Genomic DNA, 21513 nt, shown 5'->3' on the forward strand with positions numbered 1-21513 from the left:
ATTATTTTTTAATTGAGGTAGAGTCGATTTACAATGTGGTGTTAGTTTCTGGCGTACAGCATAGTGATTCAGTTATACGTAATGAATTGCTTTTCATTATGGTTTATTATACGAATATTGGGTATAGTTCCCTGTGCTGTACAGTAGGTCCTTGTTGTTTATCTGTTTTATATACAGTAGTGTGCATCTGCTCATCCCAAACGCCCACTTTATCCCTCCCTCGTCCCCGAGCCGGTCCTATTTTGGAATGAGCATTCAGAGGTCACCCCATCGAGAGCTGGAACGCGATGACTTGAAGACGGCTCGGCAGGGGCTGTCCTGGGGACCACCTCCATGTGGCCTGGGGGCTGGTTTCCAGCAGGGGGCATCCCTGAGGAAACGGGAGGAGGCCACCCAGGGTTTCCTAATCTCGTCTTGGAAGCGTCCCTTCCATCAGGTTCTGTGATGTTGTGGACTGAACTGTGTTCCTGCAAAATTTATATCTTGGTGTCCTAACCCCTAGCATCTCAGAATGTGCTTGTATTAAGAGATGGGGTCTTGAAAGAGGGGATGAAGGTAAAATGAGGTCACTAGGTGGGTCCTGATCCTATAGAAGGGGGTCCTTATAAAGAAGAGGAGATGAGGACCCAGACACACACAGAGGGACGCCCACGGGAGGACGCAGGGAGGAGACGGCCGTCCACACACCAAGGGGAGAGGGCTCAGGAGACACCAGCCCTGCTGACACCTGGGTCTCAGATTCCAGCCTCCAGGACCGGGAGGAATAAATGTGTGATGTTTAAGCCACCCCCTCCACCCCCCCGTCCATGATGCATTGTTATGGCGGCCCGAGCAGACCAAGATGGGTGGGATGTAGTAGGTTTATCTCAGCTGCAAGGGGAGGGGCTTGGACTCCACTTCTTAATGGAGGCCCGGCGAGGTAAGGACCTGTGGGTGGGAGATGTCAGGTCGTCTCTGGAAAATGCAATCAGCTGCAGCATCCTTAGGAGGCGTGTTTCTCAGGGATGGTGGAAAAAGGAGACGTGACCCATTTGAAGTACTCTGACTGCTCTGCACTGCGTTGGAGCAGCTGTCACGTACCACTGAAGCCCGAAGGACGTTCATCTGATACCCCTTCCTTAATATCGTCACCCCGACTTGTCACACTCTGGCCACCAACACCCAACTCCACCCCTAACACTTCCTGCTTTCGTTTGCACTCAAAAGCCATCTGAAGGTTTTCAATCTTGAAGGGTAAACGAGACATGTTTTGAGGTTTGGGAGGTTCAAGAAAGTTGTTTGTTTTTTTTTTTTGAAGTTTTTATCCTGCCATAAAATCAGAACAAAAGTTTACCATCTGCAACAAGCTCGATGGATGTGGAGGGCATCATGCTAAGCGAAATAAGTCAGACAGAGAAAGACAAATAGCGTGTGATATGTCTTATAGGTGGAATCTAAACAGATAACGACAAACTAGTGAATGTAAGAAAACAGAAGCAGACTCACAGAGAACAGAGAACAAGCTAGTGGGGACCACTGGGGAGAGGGAAGAGGGAGGGCAAGACAGGGGGAGGGGAGTCAGAGGTACAAACTACTACGTATAAAGTAAATAAGCTACCAGGATACATTGTACCACACGGGGAGCACAGCCCATATTTTACGATAACCATAAATGGAGCATAATCTTTAAAAATTGTGAATCACTCTACTGTACACCTGTAGCTTATAAAATATGATATATCAACTCCACTTCAATGAAAAAAAATTTTTTAAGCCCTGGCTCATCCACTTTCCCCCTCGTTAAAAAAAAACACTCTAAAAGAAAATACACAATTTATTCAAAATTCATTAAAAATTGTCTAGGGACTTTGTGTATTATTTCTCTTCCAGAGCATGTAGTGCACAGAGTCATGCTCGACTCCGTGAATGCGGCATGCCACTGACCGGGACAGCAACAGCCTGCCTGGAGAGACATGCTGGCAGGGCACTAGCCAGGTGGCCGGTGGCGGCAGCCCCAGGGAGATGGGCACGACTCAGATCCTCCTCCAGCATCTGTGTCGTCCTGCCCGTCGCTCCGTGGGCACCATTCCCTGCTGTGCACGTTCAATGCAGCCCGCTGAATACTTCCCCACTAACCTCTAGCCCAGAGTTCTTCAACCCTGGCACCAAGGGTGTTTGGGCCAGGTGATTCTTTGCTGTAGTGGGGACTGTCCTGTGCACTGTTGGGTGTCGAGCAGCCGTCCTGGTCTCCCCACCCACCAGATGCCAGGAATGAGGCCGCAGCCCCAATTGTGACAACCAAAAAGGTCCCAGACGTTGCCAAGTGTCTCCTGGAAAGAGAGGGCATTGCTGCTGGTTGAGAACCACTGGCTTAGCACAATGTATTGTTGGTATTCAACACAGATCACAGATACAATTTTTATATGTGGGTGTGTGTATATACGTTTAGGGAGATACATGGATAGACGGGTAGGTAGATAGGTAAATACATAGATTAGATGGATGGATGGATAGGTAGACAGACAGACAGACAGATATGATGGATGGACGGATGGATAGATGGATGGATGGATGGATACATGGATGGATGGACAGATGGATAGATAGACGGATGGACGGATGGATAGATTAGATGGATGGATGGATGAATAGTTACATAGATGATAGATATATAGAATTACATATTAGACACTTTTCATATATAGTAGACAAATTATATACAGAGAGAAAGTCCCAAATTTATCTTTTTTAATTTGGCTACAATTTTCATTTAAACAAAACCCTCCTTATCTTGACTTGTCTCCATTTAACCTTGAAAGAAAAAATAATCCTACATACGTAGCTCACATCCAGGTGTCTGTCCTCTGAGGAGCATAGTCAGTCAACTAAGTCATAATCACAGTGTGTAGGCAAAACCTCAAACCCACACGCTTTGTGAAGTTCTCAAATTTGAAACAAATTCCATTCAGGGAAGCTGAAATTATATTTTTATAGAAACATCATGCAGCAGGAAATCCAATGCCTAAATCAAGGGTTGGGGTGCATAGCTCAGCAGTAGAGCATGTGGTTAGCATCCACAAGGTCCTGGGTTCAACCCCCCGTCCGTCCACTAAAAACTAAAATAAAAAATTCATTAAAACATAAGGAAGCCTGATTACCTCCCCCCAATTACCTGTGCCCAACGCAGAAATCAGACTTAATTAATTCAATGTTGCTTTTAGTTTTTTTTTAAGTTGTAGAAGTTCTCTAAGGAAAAGAAGTTCTTTTTTTTTTAAACCTGTGTTTGTTTGCAGCCCCTTGGGTAGCATCATCCCACCATTGCCTACAGGTGAATTACTTCCATTTGCAAAGCATCCTTGGAGAATTAGGAGAAACATTCACTTGCTACTTCTCAGTCTCTCTCAAGCTCATTTTGTTAGTTCTCTATAAGGTCGCAGGACTAAAGCAAAAACTAGATCGCATCTTCGAGGAGACATCACCCGTAGCGTCTTTTCTCCGGAAAGAACAGCTTCAAAAAATCTCCAAAGTCCTGTTACTTTTCTTCCCTTTTTTTTTTTTTAAATTTTCTTGAGACTTTTAAATCATGTCAGTTTTTTTTTGGGGGGGAGGGGTAAACAAAGTTCATTCTAGAAAGAACAACTCATTGAGAGAAAAAACCGTTTTAAAAACTTACATATATGTACTATTCATTGTCTCCAAGAACAGTTTAGAACTTTGGCTTTCTAAACTTGCATGGTTACCAAGGGAATAAAGCCAACCCCAAAATAAGAATTAACAGAAGTTGGTAATCCAGTCATAAATGTGCTGACACATATTCGAGAAATCAGTCAACTAGGTTATAAATAATAAGTAATTCATTTGTGTCCTTTTTTTTTTTTTTTAGGTTCCACATATTAATAATATCATATGGGATTTTTCTTTCTCTTTCTGGCTTCCTTCACTTAGAATGACAGTGTCTCTTTCCAACGTCACAAAACCCCCCAAATAAATCTTGCCTCCATGGTGAACTTCCTTTGTTATAAATGAACAGCTTAAGGCTAGGTGCAAGCCGGGTGATGATTACATTTAAAAATATTTAAAATGTTTGAGCTGATCACCCTGAAGGTATCCGTGGACACATCAACACTGTTTGGTTTTTGTGTGTCTTGTTTGATACCGAGCGATCGGGACTTGCAGGAAACATGGAAAAAAGAACCGTGTTCGTCCTGAGTTTTTTCACTGGAGTTCTGATCTTGTCCGTCTAACGCGACTTCGCTGGGCTCTAAACAGACTGCTGCCCGGTTTCTGGGGGTGGAGATGGTTTGTGTCCGTAGACCTTGTCGTTCCCAATGTTAATTGCTTATCTCAGGGTGACTCAGATGGGAACATTTAGTCATGAATGTCTCTCATTTGTCTTTTATTGAACTGGAGGTCCTTTTAACACATGGACCAAAACCCAACCAACAAACAAATGGATAAAGCAGCCCCAAGCTCTGTGAACGAGGACATGTCACTGCCTGTATCCATTTAATATTTTGTTTAGACATAGCCTTCAGAACAAAAACAAAGCTTACAAGCTACTATGTGGATAATTGTAATAACGTATTTTAAAGATATAAAACAATGTATCGTTCAGCCTGCACTGTTTAAGTCGACTCTTACGAAGACGTGGGTGAGACGTGGCTGTTTTTCCTGAGTGTAGACTTAGCAACTGAAATTAATAGTCCTTCCTTGACTTAAGGATGTGGATTTGAAGTGAGTCGTAATGTTAACGCTGAGTTTAGTGTTCATCCCCCTGCGTTTCCCTGAGACGCCTGGCACAGAAGTGTCCGTTCCATCATTTCTGAAATATCCTGTGATCCCACCAAGACGTGTGATCTTCTGTTTCTACATAAAGAGATACAGTCGTGAGGTCTGCTCCAGGTGCGCTTAGCCACATTGCAGGACCAAACCCGCATGCATTTTCCTAAAATATATTTTGGGTATTGGAGCGGAGTGAAATGTTTCCAACAAATCAAGCCAAAAAAAAAAAAAAAAAAAAAAAAACAGTGTGTATGCTGATGAATGAAAATGTGAAGTATTTTTGTATGGTCCATTCAAAAGGCATTTTAGGATTCATATGTTGGCTTTGTTCCCTGGCAAGCGGTAGAGAAAATTGCACAAACATTTTCTCTCTCTGGACAAGAAGCTCTTAAAACACAGCGTTTATTCAAGAACTGTGAGCACAGAGAAGTTGCACGTGGTTTATTCCCCCACAGATGACATTTCATTTTGCTGCCTGTGACATCACCAGATTTGGAAATCCAAGCCTGCTCTTGGCTGGGCTCACCTGGGTTCTGCTGGGCCTGTGGACTGAAATAAACGGCAGAACCTAAAAGTTGAGAGTTATGTCTCATTCAACGGATTTCCTGAGGGCTTGAGCCCGGCGCACAGCCTCTCAGATGCTCTACGAGGCTGTCCCAAAGAGGCAGGGGAGAAGCCAGGGTGTACAGGAGTTTTTGCAACAAAGGCCAGGTAGTGGGAACATCAGAAGATGACTGTTAATGCAAGAAAGCCAGACATCTCACGGTAAGGGATTTGGCGCTTTTCCGTGCATGGGAAGGTGCAAAGGTCTGGGCTCACTGAAATCACTCCTTTGATGTGCACCCAGCTCTCCGGGGCCAGGGTCCTGTTCGTCCACATCTGAGCTCCCTCAGGGGCCCCACCGGGGGCGGCTGCAGAGGCCCGGCTGCCTGCTTGTCCGCACCCTGAGTCCCGCCCTCTCGCTGTGGGCAAAGGTGGTGGCAGCTGATGCCTTGATGGCCGCAGCATCCTTTGTGCACTGATACGGCTGGCAAGATTTTTTCGTTCCCCGGCTGGACCCCACGTTTCTGCTTGGGTGCCCGTGTCCCCCGTGGCTTCTTCCCCTGGGGTGCAGCCTCGGGGGCCGTGGACACTTGCGGGCACCCGACTCTTCTGGCCGGGGAGCCCATTCCTTACAGAATTAGAAGAGAATTAATTACGTGAGGAAGTGATGTGGATAAAGTAGGTCTTGGTGGCCTCCGGGATTGTGACGTGTGAGAGCCATGGCTTTCTTAAGGACGGGACCAATTCCCCTCTCTGTCCTTAGGGGTGCTGGGACCCAAGGCAGGTCCCCCCCCAAAAAGGCCTCAACGGCATACAGATGATTTTGAATTAGAGTTACTTAAGAAACAGCCCGTGCAAGAAGGACTCTCTGACCTTCCTGTCTGTCTCTCTGAAAGCGGCCCATAAATCTCCGCTATGAAAGGTGCCCTCCCTGCCTGCGTAGGTAGCAGGACACCCTTAGCCCCAGGGACGGGGAATTCAGGGTGAGAACACTGTGTAAACAAACCTTGCGACTTTTTAGTTGACTACCCATCCTGCAGAAGGTGGAATTCTGGCCTCTGCTTCTCGTAGACCGGCTGGTGAGGACACAGCGCTATTCTGTTCATTTTCTGGGGTGGCCACACCAAATGACCCCAAACTGCGGGGCTTCAAACAACATGAATCCCCGAGTCCTAGAGACCAGACGTCTGAGGTCAAGGTGTCCCAGGGCCGCGCTCCCTCCCGAGGCTCCAGGGGAGGGTCCCTCCTGCCTCTTCCAGCTTCTGGGGGCCCCAGGCGTCCATCCCTGGGCTGGTGGCCACCTCCCGCCCGTCTCTGCCTCCGTCTCCACGTGGCTTCTCCTCTGTGTCTGTGTCTCTTCTCTTCTGTCTCTTCTGAGGACACTGTCCTTGGATGTAGGGCCACCTCCTCCAAGAGGACCTCCTCTCAGGTCCTTCACGTCATCCCATCTGCAGAGACCCTGTTTCCAGATACGGTCCCTTTGGCAGGTTCTGGGTGGACATACATTTTGGGGGGGCCTTCGTTCACCCCACAACTGAGGCCGCCTGAGAATTCTGCTGACCGCAACCTGTTTCCGATGTATTTCCTGACCAGGAAACACAAAAGTTCATCTGCATCGCTCCCTTTCTGTATTTTTCCTCAAATAGCCTTCAATCCAATCACACCTCTGATCACTGACAACTTGCCCATTTCCAACCCAGCACGCGTTAAAAATCCTCACACAGAAGTCTCTTCCATCTGCCGATTTCGTCTTTTTTTTTTTTTTTTTCTTTTTCCTTTCCTATTCTAGGTTTTACCAGGAAAGGCTCCTCTGAGCTGCATTTCGATGCTTAAGCAGTTGCTTCATTCTGAAATCGCTGTGTTTGGAGTGAACTTTCGATGGGCTGGGGGAGGCTTTATTTAGCATCTATGTGTTCCAGAGAGCGTCAGCTCTGTGCTGTCACCCAGCCCCGTCGAGCGATTACGTGGTTTTAATAACAGTTTGAAACGGGTTGCTGTAATTATGCTAACCATCTAATGCAACACATAATAAAAGTGCCATTGCAAACCTAATCACTGTGTAATTATGTATAATCAGACGTTCTTCCAGCTAATGGCAGCACATTTCTTTGCAAGGAAAGGAGTGTGTGTGTGCGTGTGTTTGCAGTCGTCCTTTTAGTTCTGTTTCAGTGGTTTGGGAGAAAAAAAAAAGGTAATTTTTGTTTTGCTTTGTTTGACTTTCGATATGCTTTATTAAATAAAGTGCTTCTTTATGCGCGTGTGTGTTTAGATCTCAAAGAAGAGCTTTGAATCGCATTCGATGAGGTGGTGTGTTTGTCACAGAGTGAGGAAAGCTCATCCCCATTTTTTTTTTTTAATGATTAAATGAAGGTTATTTGTTGCAAGCCAAGTGGTATGATTGGAATCCTACCTTGGAGAACCTCGATGCTTTAAATTGCTTCCTCCTTGGAAACGTTAGCAGTGGGATGTGTTGCTCAGCAATGTTTTGAGGCTTCAAGAACATATGTGAAAGCATTTCTCTCAAGCGATGATCAGAACGTAATTACTATTAGTGTATAAGGTGTTGCAATAAACGTAAACCAGGAGACAGAATCTGGCGGGGCCCATGTCTCATGCTGGTGTCCGACTTGAATAAGGCTGAAGGGTTTGGGGGAAAAAAAATGGTTCCCTTTGCATGATGCCTGAAACGACCTTCTTTGGGGCAACTCCTGGGATCCGAGCATCTTCCAGAAGGTTCTGCTGAAATTAAAAACAGAATTGAGAAGGAAGAGAGGTCAAACCGTCAGAATTCAGAATTACTTTTGTTTTACTCCAGGGGACGTTGGAGGTTTCGAAGAAGAACATGTGGCCCAGAGCCGGCCGTTCCGAAGAGGCTCCTGGAAGCTGCCACAGGCTGCTTCTCGCTTGCACTGTATCCAACAAGCTCCAAGCATATGCCACCCCGGGTGCGAGACGGGGGGGGGGGGGTCTGCGTACCAGGTTCTGGACTCTTCGTGGTGGAAAAAGGGGACGGCGACTGTTGGAAAAGCCCCCAGCCGGTGTGGTGGCATCTCGGCATCTTGGGTGCATTTGGGGCTGAACGGAGGAGCTGTGTTGCAGAAAGCAGGTGGACGCGTGGGCAGCGGTGGCCTGAGAGAAGGCGGGCCCGGGCAGCGGGCAGGGGTGGCAGGCAGAGAAGGAACACCCAGCCGCGCGGGCGTGGTCGCAGCCGTGGGCAATGCGGGGCAGGGAGGGCGGAGGGCCTCGGGGTGCACACGGGGGACTCGGTTCTCTGCGTTGCTAGACCTAGTCCCACGCTTCTCAGCTGGGATGGGCTTTGTTCCTGCAGCCCCACCAGGGGACACTTGGCACTGTCTGGTGACACATTGCGTTGTCAGAATTTGGGGAGCGGGAGAGAGAGTAAAAGACACACATACACACAGAGAGAAAGAGACAGAGGTTCTGAGAGTGCCCCAACCTTCCTCCCCTGCTGCTTGAACTATCATAAAACAGACAATTCAGGGGCAGCTTGTGTGTTCACCACACTGTGCAGCCACCACCTCTGTCCAGTTCCAGAGCATTTCATCACCCCTCCCAAAACAGGAGCCCCTGTATCCATCAAGCGGTCACTCCTCCCTCCTCTCCCCCAGCCCCTGGTGACCATGGATCTGCCTTCTGTGTCTGCGGACTGGCCAGTTCTGGGCATTCTGTATAAACTGAACCACGTACCCATGCGGCCTTTCGGGTCTGGCTACTTTCAGTGTCTGAAACCTGATTGCATCGGCCAAGACCCTGTTCCCAAATAAGGTCCCCTTCTGAGATACTGGGGTTAGGATTTCAGGGTATCTTTGGGGGGTAAGGGCGGCTGGGGGACACAGTAGAACCCACAAGAGCTTTCAAAACTCAGTCATGACAACCACAGACTTTTTTTTTAAAACAAGGAAATGATACTACACTTTAAAAAAAAAAAGTGCTTATTGGAATTAAACCCTCTTCTAGCAAGCGAGAACATTTTACAATTTCCATTTGACCAGTTCGTGTTTATGGATGGTTTCTTTCTTTTTAACTAAATTAAAAGGGAAGATTTAAAAAAAAAAAAAAAATCCCTGCAAAGAAGCTACAGATTGACGTGTAAATGCTACATCAGGAATCACGGATACGTGTTTGTAAATGTGATATTAAGACAGATAAGATGTCAACCGGTGTTGGCCAAGTGCCATCGATGGACACAAGATGTGGGTTGTTCCAGGACCGTGAAGAACACAAGATACGGTGCTGTTTTGAAACCAAAAGGAAATCTGATTGCCAGCACATTTGTACACGACACAATAGCAGTCAGTCCCCATGGCCACGTCAGGAGCTGTGCGATGTTAGTGCAACGTTGAAAAAGATCAAAATGAATGCAAAAAAAAAAAAGAAATGATGAACAGCCTTTTTAAAAAAAGGCAGTGGTCAGTACACACAGACGATGCTCACCAGGTCAGTTAACCCTCCCCCTGCCTTGTACCCGGGGAGGCGAACCAGGTGTGCGGACCCTCCTTCACTCAGCATCGCCGGAAAGCTGCCACGGACGCAGGAACCTGGACGGAGCTGCAGGCCATCGTGCTAAGTGACGTGAGTCGGACGGAGAAAGACGAAGGCTGGCTGATCCCACTTACAGGTGGAACCGAAAAAAATAAAGCAAACTAGCAAATGTCACAAAAGAGAAATAGAGCGACAGATACAGAGAAGAAACTAGTGGTGACCAGTGGGGAGAGGGAAGCGGGGAGGGCAGGACAGGGGCAGGGGAGGAAGAGGAACAAATTATTAGGTGTAAAATAAATAACATACAAGGATACATTGTACAACACAGGGAATAGAGCCAGGAGTTTATAGTAACTATAAACGAAGTGTTGTCTTTATAAACTGTGAATCACTATGTTGCACACCTGAAACTTATGTAGCATTGCACACCCACTGTACCTCAATAACTTCAATTTAAAAAAAAAAAATTGAAAAAAGGAGAAGAAAAGGGTGAGTAGGGTAGAGCTCAGTGGTAGAGCTCATGCTTAGCAGGCATGAGGTCCTGGGTTCAGTCCCCAGTCCCTCCACTAAATAAATAAATAAACTTAATTGCCTCCCTCAAAAAATTTTTTAAAAAAGAAGAAGAAGAAAAAGGAAAGATGCCAGGGAGCCTGGGAGGGGCCTGGGTCCCGCTCGCCTGCGGAACTGCCCACCCGGGTACCAAACCCCATCGCCCCTGCTCTCCAAAGCCAGCACAGAGCGAGCACCTGTGTCTTCCGCCCACAGGAAGGTGGGAGGCGTGAGGCATCTTCCACGAATCCTCTGGTCTACGTGCAGAGACACAGGCGTGAAGGCTGTGTCCCTCTGGGGCTTCCCCACGTGGGTCTGGCGTGTGCCACTTCGGGTCACCTGAGTCACGATGCTTTGAGCCCAGGCTCAGGGCACGGCGATGCATCTTCCTGCTTCCTTTGTTCCGACCGCAGAAGTCTCCCCTGACCCCTGACTCCCTTTGTCCCTGCTTCCCGCTCCCAGACACGCATGTTTTTCCCTAAATGCGTCCCAGAGCATCCGTTCTTTCCAAATTCCCCGGGGAGAGGGTAGAACACAGCCACCTTCACGGGGGAGCGGAGGGGCAAATGTTTATCTTTGAAACCTGGCTGCACCCTTCTACTGACATTGGCACTTCCATGTTTTGTCCACTTGCTACTCATGTCCACGGTTCAGAAGCTGGGGGGTGCGCGGACGTGACCTGGAAGGTGCAGTGTTTGTGCCAGGGAAGGGACACATGGCATCGACGAAAAGAGCCAAGCGTCCGACCTGGGAGCTTAGAAAAAGAGCAGCCAGACACACACACAAAAGAGGAAGAAAGAAAAGGAAAAGCACAGGGTTTCTTATATTAAAAAAGCAAAATGAAACAGAAAGGAACCACGTAGACAAGATGAAAAGCATCTAAATTTTTTTTAAATAAACGTCATTTTAAGTTAAAATTGAATTTTAGTGATTTGTTTAAATTTTTATTCTTTATTATAAATTTATTTATTTAATTTTGTTAGCTTTTTAAAGTTTTTTCCTTTCTTTTCTTTTTTTTTTTTTTTTTTTTTTTTTTGAGGGGAGAGGGTTATTCATTTACTTATTTTAGAGGAGGTACTGGGCATTGAACACAGGACCTCATGCCTGCCAAGCATGCACTCTACCTCCCGAAAATTTTACTTATTTTTATTTTCAGGTTTTTTTTTGGGGGGGGGGAGGTAATTAGGTTTATTTGTTAATTTTTATTATAATGGAAGGAGTGGGAATTGAACCCAGGACCTCATGTGTGCTAGGCATACCCTCTACCAATGAGCTCTACCTCTTCTCCTTAAAAATTTACTTTTAACACATTAATTTTCTTTTAAATTAGATTTTAATTTGTAATACAGTTAAAAGCACACTGAAATAGAAGTGGTAAAATCAACCAAATTCTGGTAAGATTGAACGTACAAAGGAAATAGAATGTGCCATGGAATACTAAAACGCAGATATAACTTAAGACGAAATAGTGTTTTTACATATTTTTATATATATTATATATATATATAATATATATAAAATATCATTTTGAATTATTTTGTCCCTTTACATTTAAAAACTTGGGCACAAGGATGCATTCGTAAAACATTGTATTTTACCAAAACTGTCTGAAATACCTGTGTAAGACCTGAAAAATATTATAGAAATTTAATGAATTGAGTCAGCAGTTAGAAAGCGTGTCACCAAGAAAATGCTAGGTTCATGTAGTTCCGTGAAACAGCAGAAAAGTCCAGTGTTGTCCAAATTTCTCCAGACAACAGAAAAACAAGGACCATCTCCAAAGCATTTTTTTTTTTTTGAAGCTGGGGATATTTTTATACCAAAACTTGATAAAGAAAGCACAGGAAAGACAATTACAGAGCCATCTCACTGTGAGTAAAAATGGCAAATTTCGAAGCTGCGTGCCAGCAAAACAAATTAAGTAAGCCATTCACTCAGTTTGGTTTATGTTGGGAACGCAAGGTTCAACCTTACAATGTCTGACTGCACATTAAATATGAACAAATTGAAGGAAAGAACAAAATGAAATCAAAACAAAGCACTTCTCCTGCCAACTGATGCAGAAAATAACTGATAAACATTGAGCATGCATTCATGATTTCACTAACCAGAAATAAATCAAAGCTTCCTTAATCGAATAAAAGCTTCTACAAAGGGATAGACTGGGATTTCAAAATTGTAGAATAGACAAACAAGATTCTACTGTACAGCACAGGGAAATATATACAAGATCTTGTGGAAGCTCACAGAGAAAACAGTGTGACAATGAATATATATATGTTCATGTATAACTTAAAAATTGTGCTCTACACTGGAATTCGGCACAACATTGTAAAATGATTATAAATTAATAAAAAATGTTAAAAAAAAATTAAAAAAATAAATAAAAGCTTCCTACAAAATAACGTACTTGCACATTCTACCAGATAGTGAAATTTTTGAAAGTGCTGCCCTTAAAATCACAAACAATTCAGGGATAACTTAATGTCATTTCTATGTGACACTACCTAGGAGGTTCTAGCCAGCACAACCAGACCAGAACAAGAAAAAAAAAGTGCAAGAACTGGAAAGAAAGATAATCATATTATTTGCAAGTGTCATTTTCTATATGGATGTGAACAAAACCCCCCCAAAAAACAAAACCAAAACAACCCTTCTAGACAAAACATAGAATCAATGACAGTTTATCAAGTTGCTGTTTATAACATCATTAAGCCAAGTCAATTTCATTTCAATACACTGACAGAAGAATATTTAATCATATGAAAAAAATTAACCATTTATACTAATAAGAAAATAAATAAGGTCTTTTCGATGGTTCTACCAAAAGAAACGCAAGAACAAATGAGGAAAACAACACAGATTTAATGTCCTACTGACAGACATAACTGAAGAATATAGTTTAAGAAATGTACTATATTAAACGTTTGAAAATTTGGTAGCATAAAGATGCAGGCAGCCTCTCTTTCGTTCGCTCTCATTTTAATCGTAATTATAGCAAGATTTCTTTTAAAAAGCTTGGCAACCTGACTTTAAATGGGATGTGCAAATAGCCGATACTGCCAAGATAAATTTGAGGAAGAAAAGGTCTCTGTAACACATTATCGTTCCATTCTGCTTGCTTTATTCACTGATAATATGGCCAAAGGAACGTGACCACTCTGCTGTCCAGCACTTTTTTTCCTCAGATGGTTTGTATTGCCCTTCCGAGAATGAAATCTTTAGAAACGTATCTTGATTCAGTAAAAAGCTATTAAGGGCTTATAATGTGTAATGGGCACAAGGGTTGGTCTTAAAGGAATCTTAGAGGACACAAACAGGAAACTCTTTGTATGAGTCAGTTGGGGGTTCCCATAACAGAAGCTCTCAGTCCCACACTGGAAGTCCTGGAGTCTGGAATCTGAGATTAAGATTAGTCTGTCCTTGTCTTGCAGACAGCCGTCCTCTCTCTGTGTCCTCTCGTGGCCAATTCTCTGCACATGCTGAGAGAGAGACAGAGACAGAGAGACAGAGAGCTCTGGTATCTCTCCCTCTTCTTACAAAGGCACAGCCCTATGGGATCAGGGTGCTGCCTTGGGACCTCGTGAGACCTCCGTTACCTCCCTAAAGGTCCCGTCTCCAAATTCATCCACACATGGGGTTAGGATTTCAGCATCTAAATTTGGGGGTGGGGAGACATAACTCAGTCCGTAACAGCCTTACTCCGAATTGTGTGCTGATTCCACGGGATGTGGCAATTCCCAAAGGAGCCTAAGGGAAGATCAGGGCAAGGGCCCTAAATGAGGAGTAAAGGAGCAAAGATTCAGATGGAAGCTCCCCTAAAATATGACAACACCCCAGCTTCAGGGCACCACTGGGTGCACCAGGGTTCCTCGGGCAATGGAGTGACCCTGTTTTGATTTTGAGTCTGGGATTATCCACCATTCGAGACCCCCCTCGAGACCGTTCCTGAGTGCACACCCTTAGCAATGCACTCAAGGACGACAAGGGTGGAAGGGGGTTGGGGAGGGACAAACTAGGCATATGGGATAACCAGATACACACCACCGTGCATAAAATAGACAAACAACAAGGACCTACTGTAGAACACGGGGACCTCTATTCAACATCTTGCAATAATGTGCAATGGAAAAGAATCTCGTATGTGTATCTGAATCACTTTGCTGTACACGTGAAACCAGCAGAACGTTTTAAATCAACCATACGTCAGTAAAAAGCGCAACAGGAGTTGACGCCTTGGCTTGGAGCGGCTTCCATCCCGTTTTGGCGGCTGGGGTTACTTTAGGGATTTTTATGACCAGTGTTAAGGCTGATGGTCATCTTCGTTAGTCAACAGCCACTCATGAAGCCCTTTGGAGAACTGGCCGACCAGTCCCGGCTCACATTTCCATGTTCTCAGATGTTTCAGCTTCCAAGACTCAATGCATTGCCAACCCGCCATTGGCTTCCTGGTACAACCACACCCCGAGTGACCATGCCGGGCTTGGGTCTTTAGAGAAACACCAGCCAGCCCCCCAACCAAACAAGAGTGACTCTGTGACAAATGGGATGTCCTTTTCTACAATTTTGACCAGGAGATGCTTCTCCGTACAGATTGTCTCTGGAGGGTTTGACCCGTGTTAGAATCCACGCCCTCAGACACTGGCTGTCCTCCCAGTCCACTTACAAAGCTGTTAAGGGTAGGAAACGACACCACTCCCCACGCGAAAAAGCAGAACCCATAACTAAGGAGAATGAAGACGCGAAAATCACTGCTGGTGGAGATACTTCTCCACGGGATTCTGGCAAGTTTTCTGAGAAAGATGACACAGAATTGCCTCCTTGTTGTAGGAAACTGATACATTGAATTAACCTTCCAAGACTTCCCAGGGAAGCTCCTACTTTGCCACACCCTTTGGAAATACAGAGACCTCCCTTCCTCGTCCAAAAAGAGCCAGTCATCCTATTTAAATTTGAACTACCTTGAATTAGGTGAAATGAAGATGCTCCAAAGGTGATACATTTACTTGTTTTGTTTCCACATTGAGTCATTTACATTTTGTGCAAAAAAAAAAAAAAAGAGCATTGTTTCCCCACCAAGTTTCTAAGCATCTGAATAGCATTGCTATGTCAATAGGGCAGGTGCTGCAGCCTGCAGGCTACCTGGCTGGGATACGAGACCACTGGACCCTCCTTTGCTATTTCCTCTGGATGCTTTTCCCTCAAGAGACACGAGCATCTCAGCTTGTAGGTTAAATGCTGCAAAGTGGGGAATGCATCTGATGTCAAGGTTAGATCAAGTTTATGTAACCTCAGCTCTAGATTCCCTGAGGCTTGTTGTTTGAAAGCTGTTGAGTTTGCTTCATCCTCTGGGCCTTCTTGCAAATGTTGTGTGTTTTGGTCTGCTCTCTGTTTGTTACTTTTTATTGCTTAGAAACAAGGTTCCATGAAAAGAGATTAGACCAAATGTGTTCACTTTTGGAATCACTCCAGCAGGTGCTGAGGAATAGAAGGGGTGGAAATAAGGAAATAGAATGGATTTCCTGTAAATTTTGTTTCTAAAAAATCTCAGTGTTTTACACACACAAGTATAGATTATCATCCATCCAACCATCATCCATCCATCATCCATCCATCCACCCATCTGTTCATCCATCCACCATTCATCCATCCATCATCCATCCATCCACCCATCTGTTCATCCATCCACCATTCATCCATCCATCATCCATCCATCCATCTGTTCATCCATCCACCATCCATCCATCCATAATCCATCTATCCATCTATTCATCCATACATCATCCATCCATCCACCCTTCCCTTTTACTCATCCATTCATCCACTCATCCTTCTATTTCTCCATTGATTCTCTGTTTCTCTTTATTTCTATAGTTGCATATTTTGAGGCCAAAATTGAATTTCATGCTCCTTGTCTTCTGCCTGCCAGTGGTGGGGGTGGGGTGGGGATAGTTTAGAATGGAGAAATGCAAACGCTTTTCCTCTCAGGTGAGGCAGCCCGTTTGTAAATACCCTTTGGCTCCCTGAACTTCTCCTTATCCACTGTTTTGGAAAATCCACTCTGCTTTCCCCAAGGCACATATCCAGTGCCTCCCAAGACCCCGAAGAACTCCAAGATTTCTATTTAAGGAGAGTCCCTCTTCTTCAAAGGGATCTGTGGTTGTAAATAGAAGCATTGTCTTTTTTTTTTTTTTTTTTAATTCAATGTTTATGTTTTCATCAGACTGTCAGGGTTAGGAAGACTGGCCTTCAAATCCAACCAGCCTGGGGTTGGGTTCTGGCTTTGCCTCAGGAACAGAGTCACGTGACTGTTGTCCAACCAGCACAAGATACTTAATGTCAAGAGTTTATCATAATGTTTGGTATTCAGTGCAGAACCCATCATAAGCCTTGCTTAACAATAACAATAATAATACGTTTTTGATTCTTTTCTATTTCTGTAATAATAATAGATTTTCTTATGTTTTGTATACTGGGTGATAATGATAATCATTTTTATGTTTGCTACACTGCTTAGTAATGACAAGGAAGTGTTCCAATGTTTGGTAATTAGTGAATAATCAATAGTAATTCAACGTGTATTTATATATAAATTTTAATGATAAAATTTATTCGTATTTCACATATTTTGATAGTTCTGTGTGCCACCAAATAGAAACCCATCTCGTTTTGCTGAGTGTGGTAGAATTTGGTATCATTGTTTTTGTAGGTGTGGGAAATGAATATTGAAAAAAAATTATTCGTCCATTTGCAGGTCAAGCATGAAGAGTCATGAGAACATTAAAGTGTATCAAACATGATCACCCAGGAGGTGGCTGAGTACACGGGTGCTCAGATCCTGTGAGCTGCTTGGCACCTCCCAGTTTTTAAGAGATTTCAGCATTTAACATAAATAATTTACTTTGGGCTGTGCAACTCGGGGTGTTATTTGTAACTAATCTGTAGTCTGTTTTCCCTTTTTTATCAGCCCTTTTATGTCACTAAAACCCACATGCGGCTGATGTGTGGAAATAAGGGACACTGGTTAAAGATTTTCCAATCCTTTTAGATAAATGCTCTGGCTTTTCAAACGATTTTGCCATTCTTAGGTAGAAAAGAAAATTTAAAAACAGATCTTTTTTAAAAGATACAGAAAACAGCACCCAATATGCAGTTATGAAATGTAAGGACACTGTGTGCTGAGCACATTTTCTTTTCAAGTTCATGGAGCCTTGAGTGTTAAAAAAAAAAAAAAAAAGTAGATGCTATTGAGGAATACCAATGTTGGCAGAACCGTAATGGATGTATTTGCCAAGAGGTATCTCCACTTAGGATGTCAGCTCATTTTGACGTTGCCCTCAAAATTCTGAGCATCTAATGAGTGTTTTTTTCCTTTACTGAGGTATAATTGCTATATAACGTTAGATTAGCTTCAGGTGTTCAGCGTAATGACTTGGTATTTGAATATGGTGAGCCATGAGCCCACAATAAATCTAGCTAACGTCTGTCGACGTTACACAGAGTTACAATCTTTTTTCGTCTTGTGATAAAGAGACAATATGTTGATTTCAACAGTGAAGGAGTCATGATGGACCAACAGAAGGGCAACTCTTGGCTTAAATTTGGACAGCAAGAGGTTTATTTCACTTCATTTTTATTTTTAAGCTTCATTCTATTTCTAAAAACTGATAGATTTTTTTTTTTAGAGGGGTTTCAGGTTTACAGAAAAACCCAAAGCAGAAAGCAGAGAGTTCCCATATGCCCTCTTCCCTCTGACGCAAGGACAATCTCTCTTATTTTTCACATCTTGCATGAGTGGGGTTCGTGTTTGATCATTGACGAGCCAACATTGCTGCATTGTTATTAACTAAAGTCCTACAACTATAATGGCAAAATTACAAACTAAAATAATAAGTGAAATATTGTGAACTAAAATTTAGTTCACTGAAAGTTTACATGGACCGTTCACTCTTTCTGTTGCCTAATCCTGGGGGTTCTTACAAATAGGTGATGAACTCTGTCCACCATCATATCATAACATCTTACAGAATAGTTTCAGGGTCCTAAAGTCCCTCCGTCCCCAAGACCCCGGCCATCCCTCATGTTTTATTCTCTCTGTGGTATTTTTCTTTAATTTTTTGTGGTTTTGCTTTGTTTTGGTTTGCTTTTTTTTAACAGAGGTACCGGGGATGGAACCCAGGACCTCCTGCATGCCAGGCATGTGCTCTGCCACTGAGCTACACCCACGCCCCTCTGTGGTTTCGTCTTTGGTTTGTTTTAAAAATTTTGAATCGATACCAAAGTCCCCATGAAGTTGACGAGGGTTATTGGAAAGCCAGTTGGAATTGTCTGGTGCATCGAGGAACACTGGTGGCATTACTGTACTCCAATGACTGTATTCCTGTAACTCTCCAAGGAGGGAGACTATGAAACACAGTTTTCACTCCTTTCCTTGCGTTTGCTGGGATGGGTCAGTCCCGCCTCACTGAGCCAGACTGTGGGCTCCTTGCCCACTGTTGACATTTCTTTGCCATCGTGGCAGACGGAAATCCTGGTTCTTCCAGGACTGAGGGTTTGCTGTGGGGGCTGCCACTTACCTACGGCATCTTGAAATTGCGTGTGACTCGTTTCGCTGAAGCAAAATGTTGATTGGTCTTTAATACCCGCTTTTGATTGTGGTTCTGGATGACACAGGCATTTAGAATGCCATTTCTTCCTCTTCTTCTTTTAATGGAAGTGAAGGTCACATAATGTATGTGGCTATACAATACAACATATTACACAATATATAATTGTAAAGTGTGCAGTTCACTGGCATGCAGTGTAGTCACAACATGGAACCTCAATGCCCTCTACCTGATGCCAAGGCAATTCCATCACCCCAAAAGAAGACATCACCACCATTGGTCAGGCACTCCCCAATCCCTTTTCCTCCAGGCCCTCATCTGCTTTCTGTCTCTCTGGATGTAAGAATAGAATCCAACTTCTCTTTGGAACCATTAACCATCGATTTGTTATGAGATAATTCCCATTTCTCTATCTGGATGGCAAAAATCCATCTCATTTACCTGATAGGAATTTGTGTTAGCAAATAGCTTGTAGGGAGAGAGAAATTGCCACGTGGGGTTATTTGTTGGGGGTCTAGCCGTGGGTTAGCTAATCATGCCAACACTTGAACCTCACGGTCTGTTGATCATCTTCTCAGCTAACACGAAGACCGCTCAAGCTCAGAGAAGATCAGGCAAGTTTTTTCTATAGTTTTTTGGCTCAGAAGTGTGGTGTGGTTTAGATCAGCTTAGAGACAACTGTATTGTCAATAAACACCCGTCCGTGGGGGAGGGGTTCTGAGACACACATTTGGGACATGGGGCTGCAGTCGATTTGGCGGGTCCCACTGTTGGGGGGGTCATTGTCTCAGTGGAGAGGACGGATGACTGTGTGGGCGCTGGGTCACTTTTCTTTACTGATGTCACCACCCCAGGGTGTTGAAAAGGACCACAGAGAGATTCATTCTGGATGTCTGTACAGCGCTCAGAACTAGAGAGGAAATAGCGTTCGCTTGGAGAGGAAGGCACAAGTCTTCCAACGTTGCACACATTCCAGCCAACGTAGTGCCTGAATTTTGGTTCTCAGAAAATAAGACGTCACTTGGATTCTTCCACTGGCTGAGGCTCCTGAGGCTGGAAATGTTTTGGGGAGAGACAGCCTTCAAGCTGCCAATGGATGGCCACCTTCTCTTTTCCCTCACTGACTCTTCTAAATTAGTGGCTGATAAAGAAGCTATGGGCTCCCCCAGGGAGGAAGGAAGATTGTCTATCTGGGTATGGAAAAAATCTCATGCCTTCTATCTATATTTATTTTATTTGCTAAACAGGAGAAAATAAACATTAATTAAAAATTAGCCTTACTATTATGTCATATGTTGACAAGTCTATCTGTACGCATGTTGAATGCGTGCTTAAAAGTGTTACAATATCGAGCATTATCCAAAAAAATAAAGTCACCACCATTACTCTAGATTTTAGATTTCACCTCCTCACTTCCTCTTTCTGTCTCTCAGAAAACAGTTGATATTTTTTATTTTTGGCAACGTCCCTCCCGCAGCCACATGCTTTTTTTTTTTTTTTTTTTGTCTCACTGTGCAGGATTTTCGTAGTTCCATATTTTCATTTCAGTGAGGCTTTTTGGAGAAATGAGAGTGCAGCTTCCATCCCGCCCTGACCCACCTCTGCAGCGTCTACAACCGCAGATGCAAGTCGCCCGCGGTTTCATCCAGCACGTTTCATGAAGTCCTTCATTTTAATTCCACCGAGGAAGGAAAACTCAAGAAGATGGAGGAGTGAGTTCCATGAACTAGTGTCATATTATTTTCACAACTGCATCACCGTGGAAGTCTTTCCCAAACTGGGATCTTGACATGCAGTTGATTTTCAGAAACAGAAAAGTCTTTCAGATCAGCTGTCTTCCAGGGACTGAAGGACCAGGTTGAACATACAGTCCTGGACCCAGGAACACAGACGGGGGTAGTTCTGGGGGAGGGGGTGTCAAGCCAGCCCAGGACCTCCAGGCGGTGGCCTGCTGAGCCAAGAGCCTGAGGAGTGAGGGCTGAGACCCTGAGGTTCCTCACACACAGCAGCTCCTCTCCTCGGCTATGCTGGTGGCGTTCATTTGTTCATATTGCGCTCAGATCTGCGGGGAAAATGCAGAGCATCTGATTTTCCCAGAGGCAAGTGCTGAGGTCGGGTGTGTGTGCATGTGTGCGTGTGCCTGGGTATGTGTGTGTGTGGTTGTGTGTGTGGGGGGAGTGCATTCATGTGCACGTGTATTGTGTGCCTGTGTGCACTGTGCTGGGTTTAGTAGGTGCATGTATGTGTGTGGTGTGTGTGCACGCTTGCATGTGTGGTTTGCATAGACGTATGGCGTGCTTTGTGTGCATGTGCAGTGTGTTTAGCATCGATGTGTGCACATGGTCATGTCTACACATGCTTGCAGACATGTGGAGTGGGCACGCATGTGTGTGTGCGTGCATGCGTGGGGAGTGTCTGGTGTGTATGTGTGTGCTAATTGGAGGGTGATGCATAAAGGAATTAAAATTCATCCAATGCAGTTATTGGAGTCCAATATAGGACTCGACGCCATCCGTTCAGGAAAGACGCTGTCTTTATGACTTTCCCGCCA

General features: G+C 44.4%; 1 protein-coding gene across 1 annotated transcript in view; it reads left to right on the plus strand.

The window, feature by feature from the left end:
- LOC123612243 (uncharacterized) overlaps window positions 1-20459 on the plus strand; it is a 33972-nt gene extending 13513 nt beyond the window's left edge. The window contains exon 4 of the mRNA XM_074359672.1: window positions 8120-20459. Coding sequence (XP_074215773.1) covers window positions 8120-8781 — 662 coding nt within the window. The 3' untranslated portion in view covers window positions 8782-20459. The remainder of the gene's footprint in view (window positions 1-8119) is intronic.
- The last annotated feature ends 1054 nt before the right edge of the window (window positions 20460-21513 follow it).

This window comes from Camelus bactrianus, chromosome X (genome assembly GCF_048773025.1).
Source record: "Camelus bactrianus isolate YW-2024 breed Bactrian camel chromosome X, ASM4877302v1, whole genome shotgun sequence".
In the NCBI taxonomy this organism is placed as follows: Eukaryota; Metazoa; Chordata; class Mammalia; order Artiodactyla; family Camelidae; genus Camelus; species Camelus bactrianus.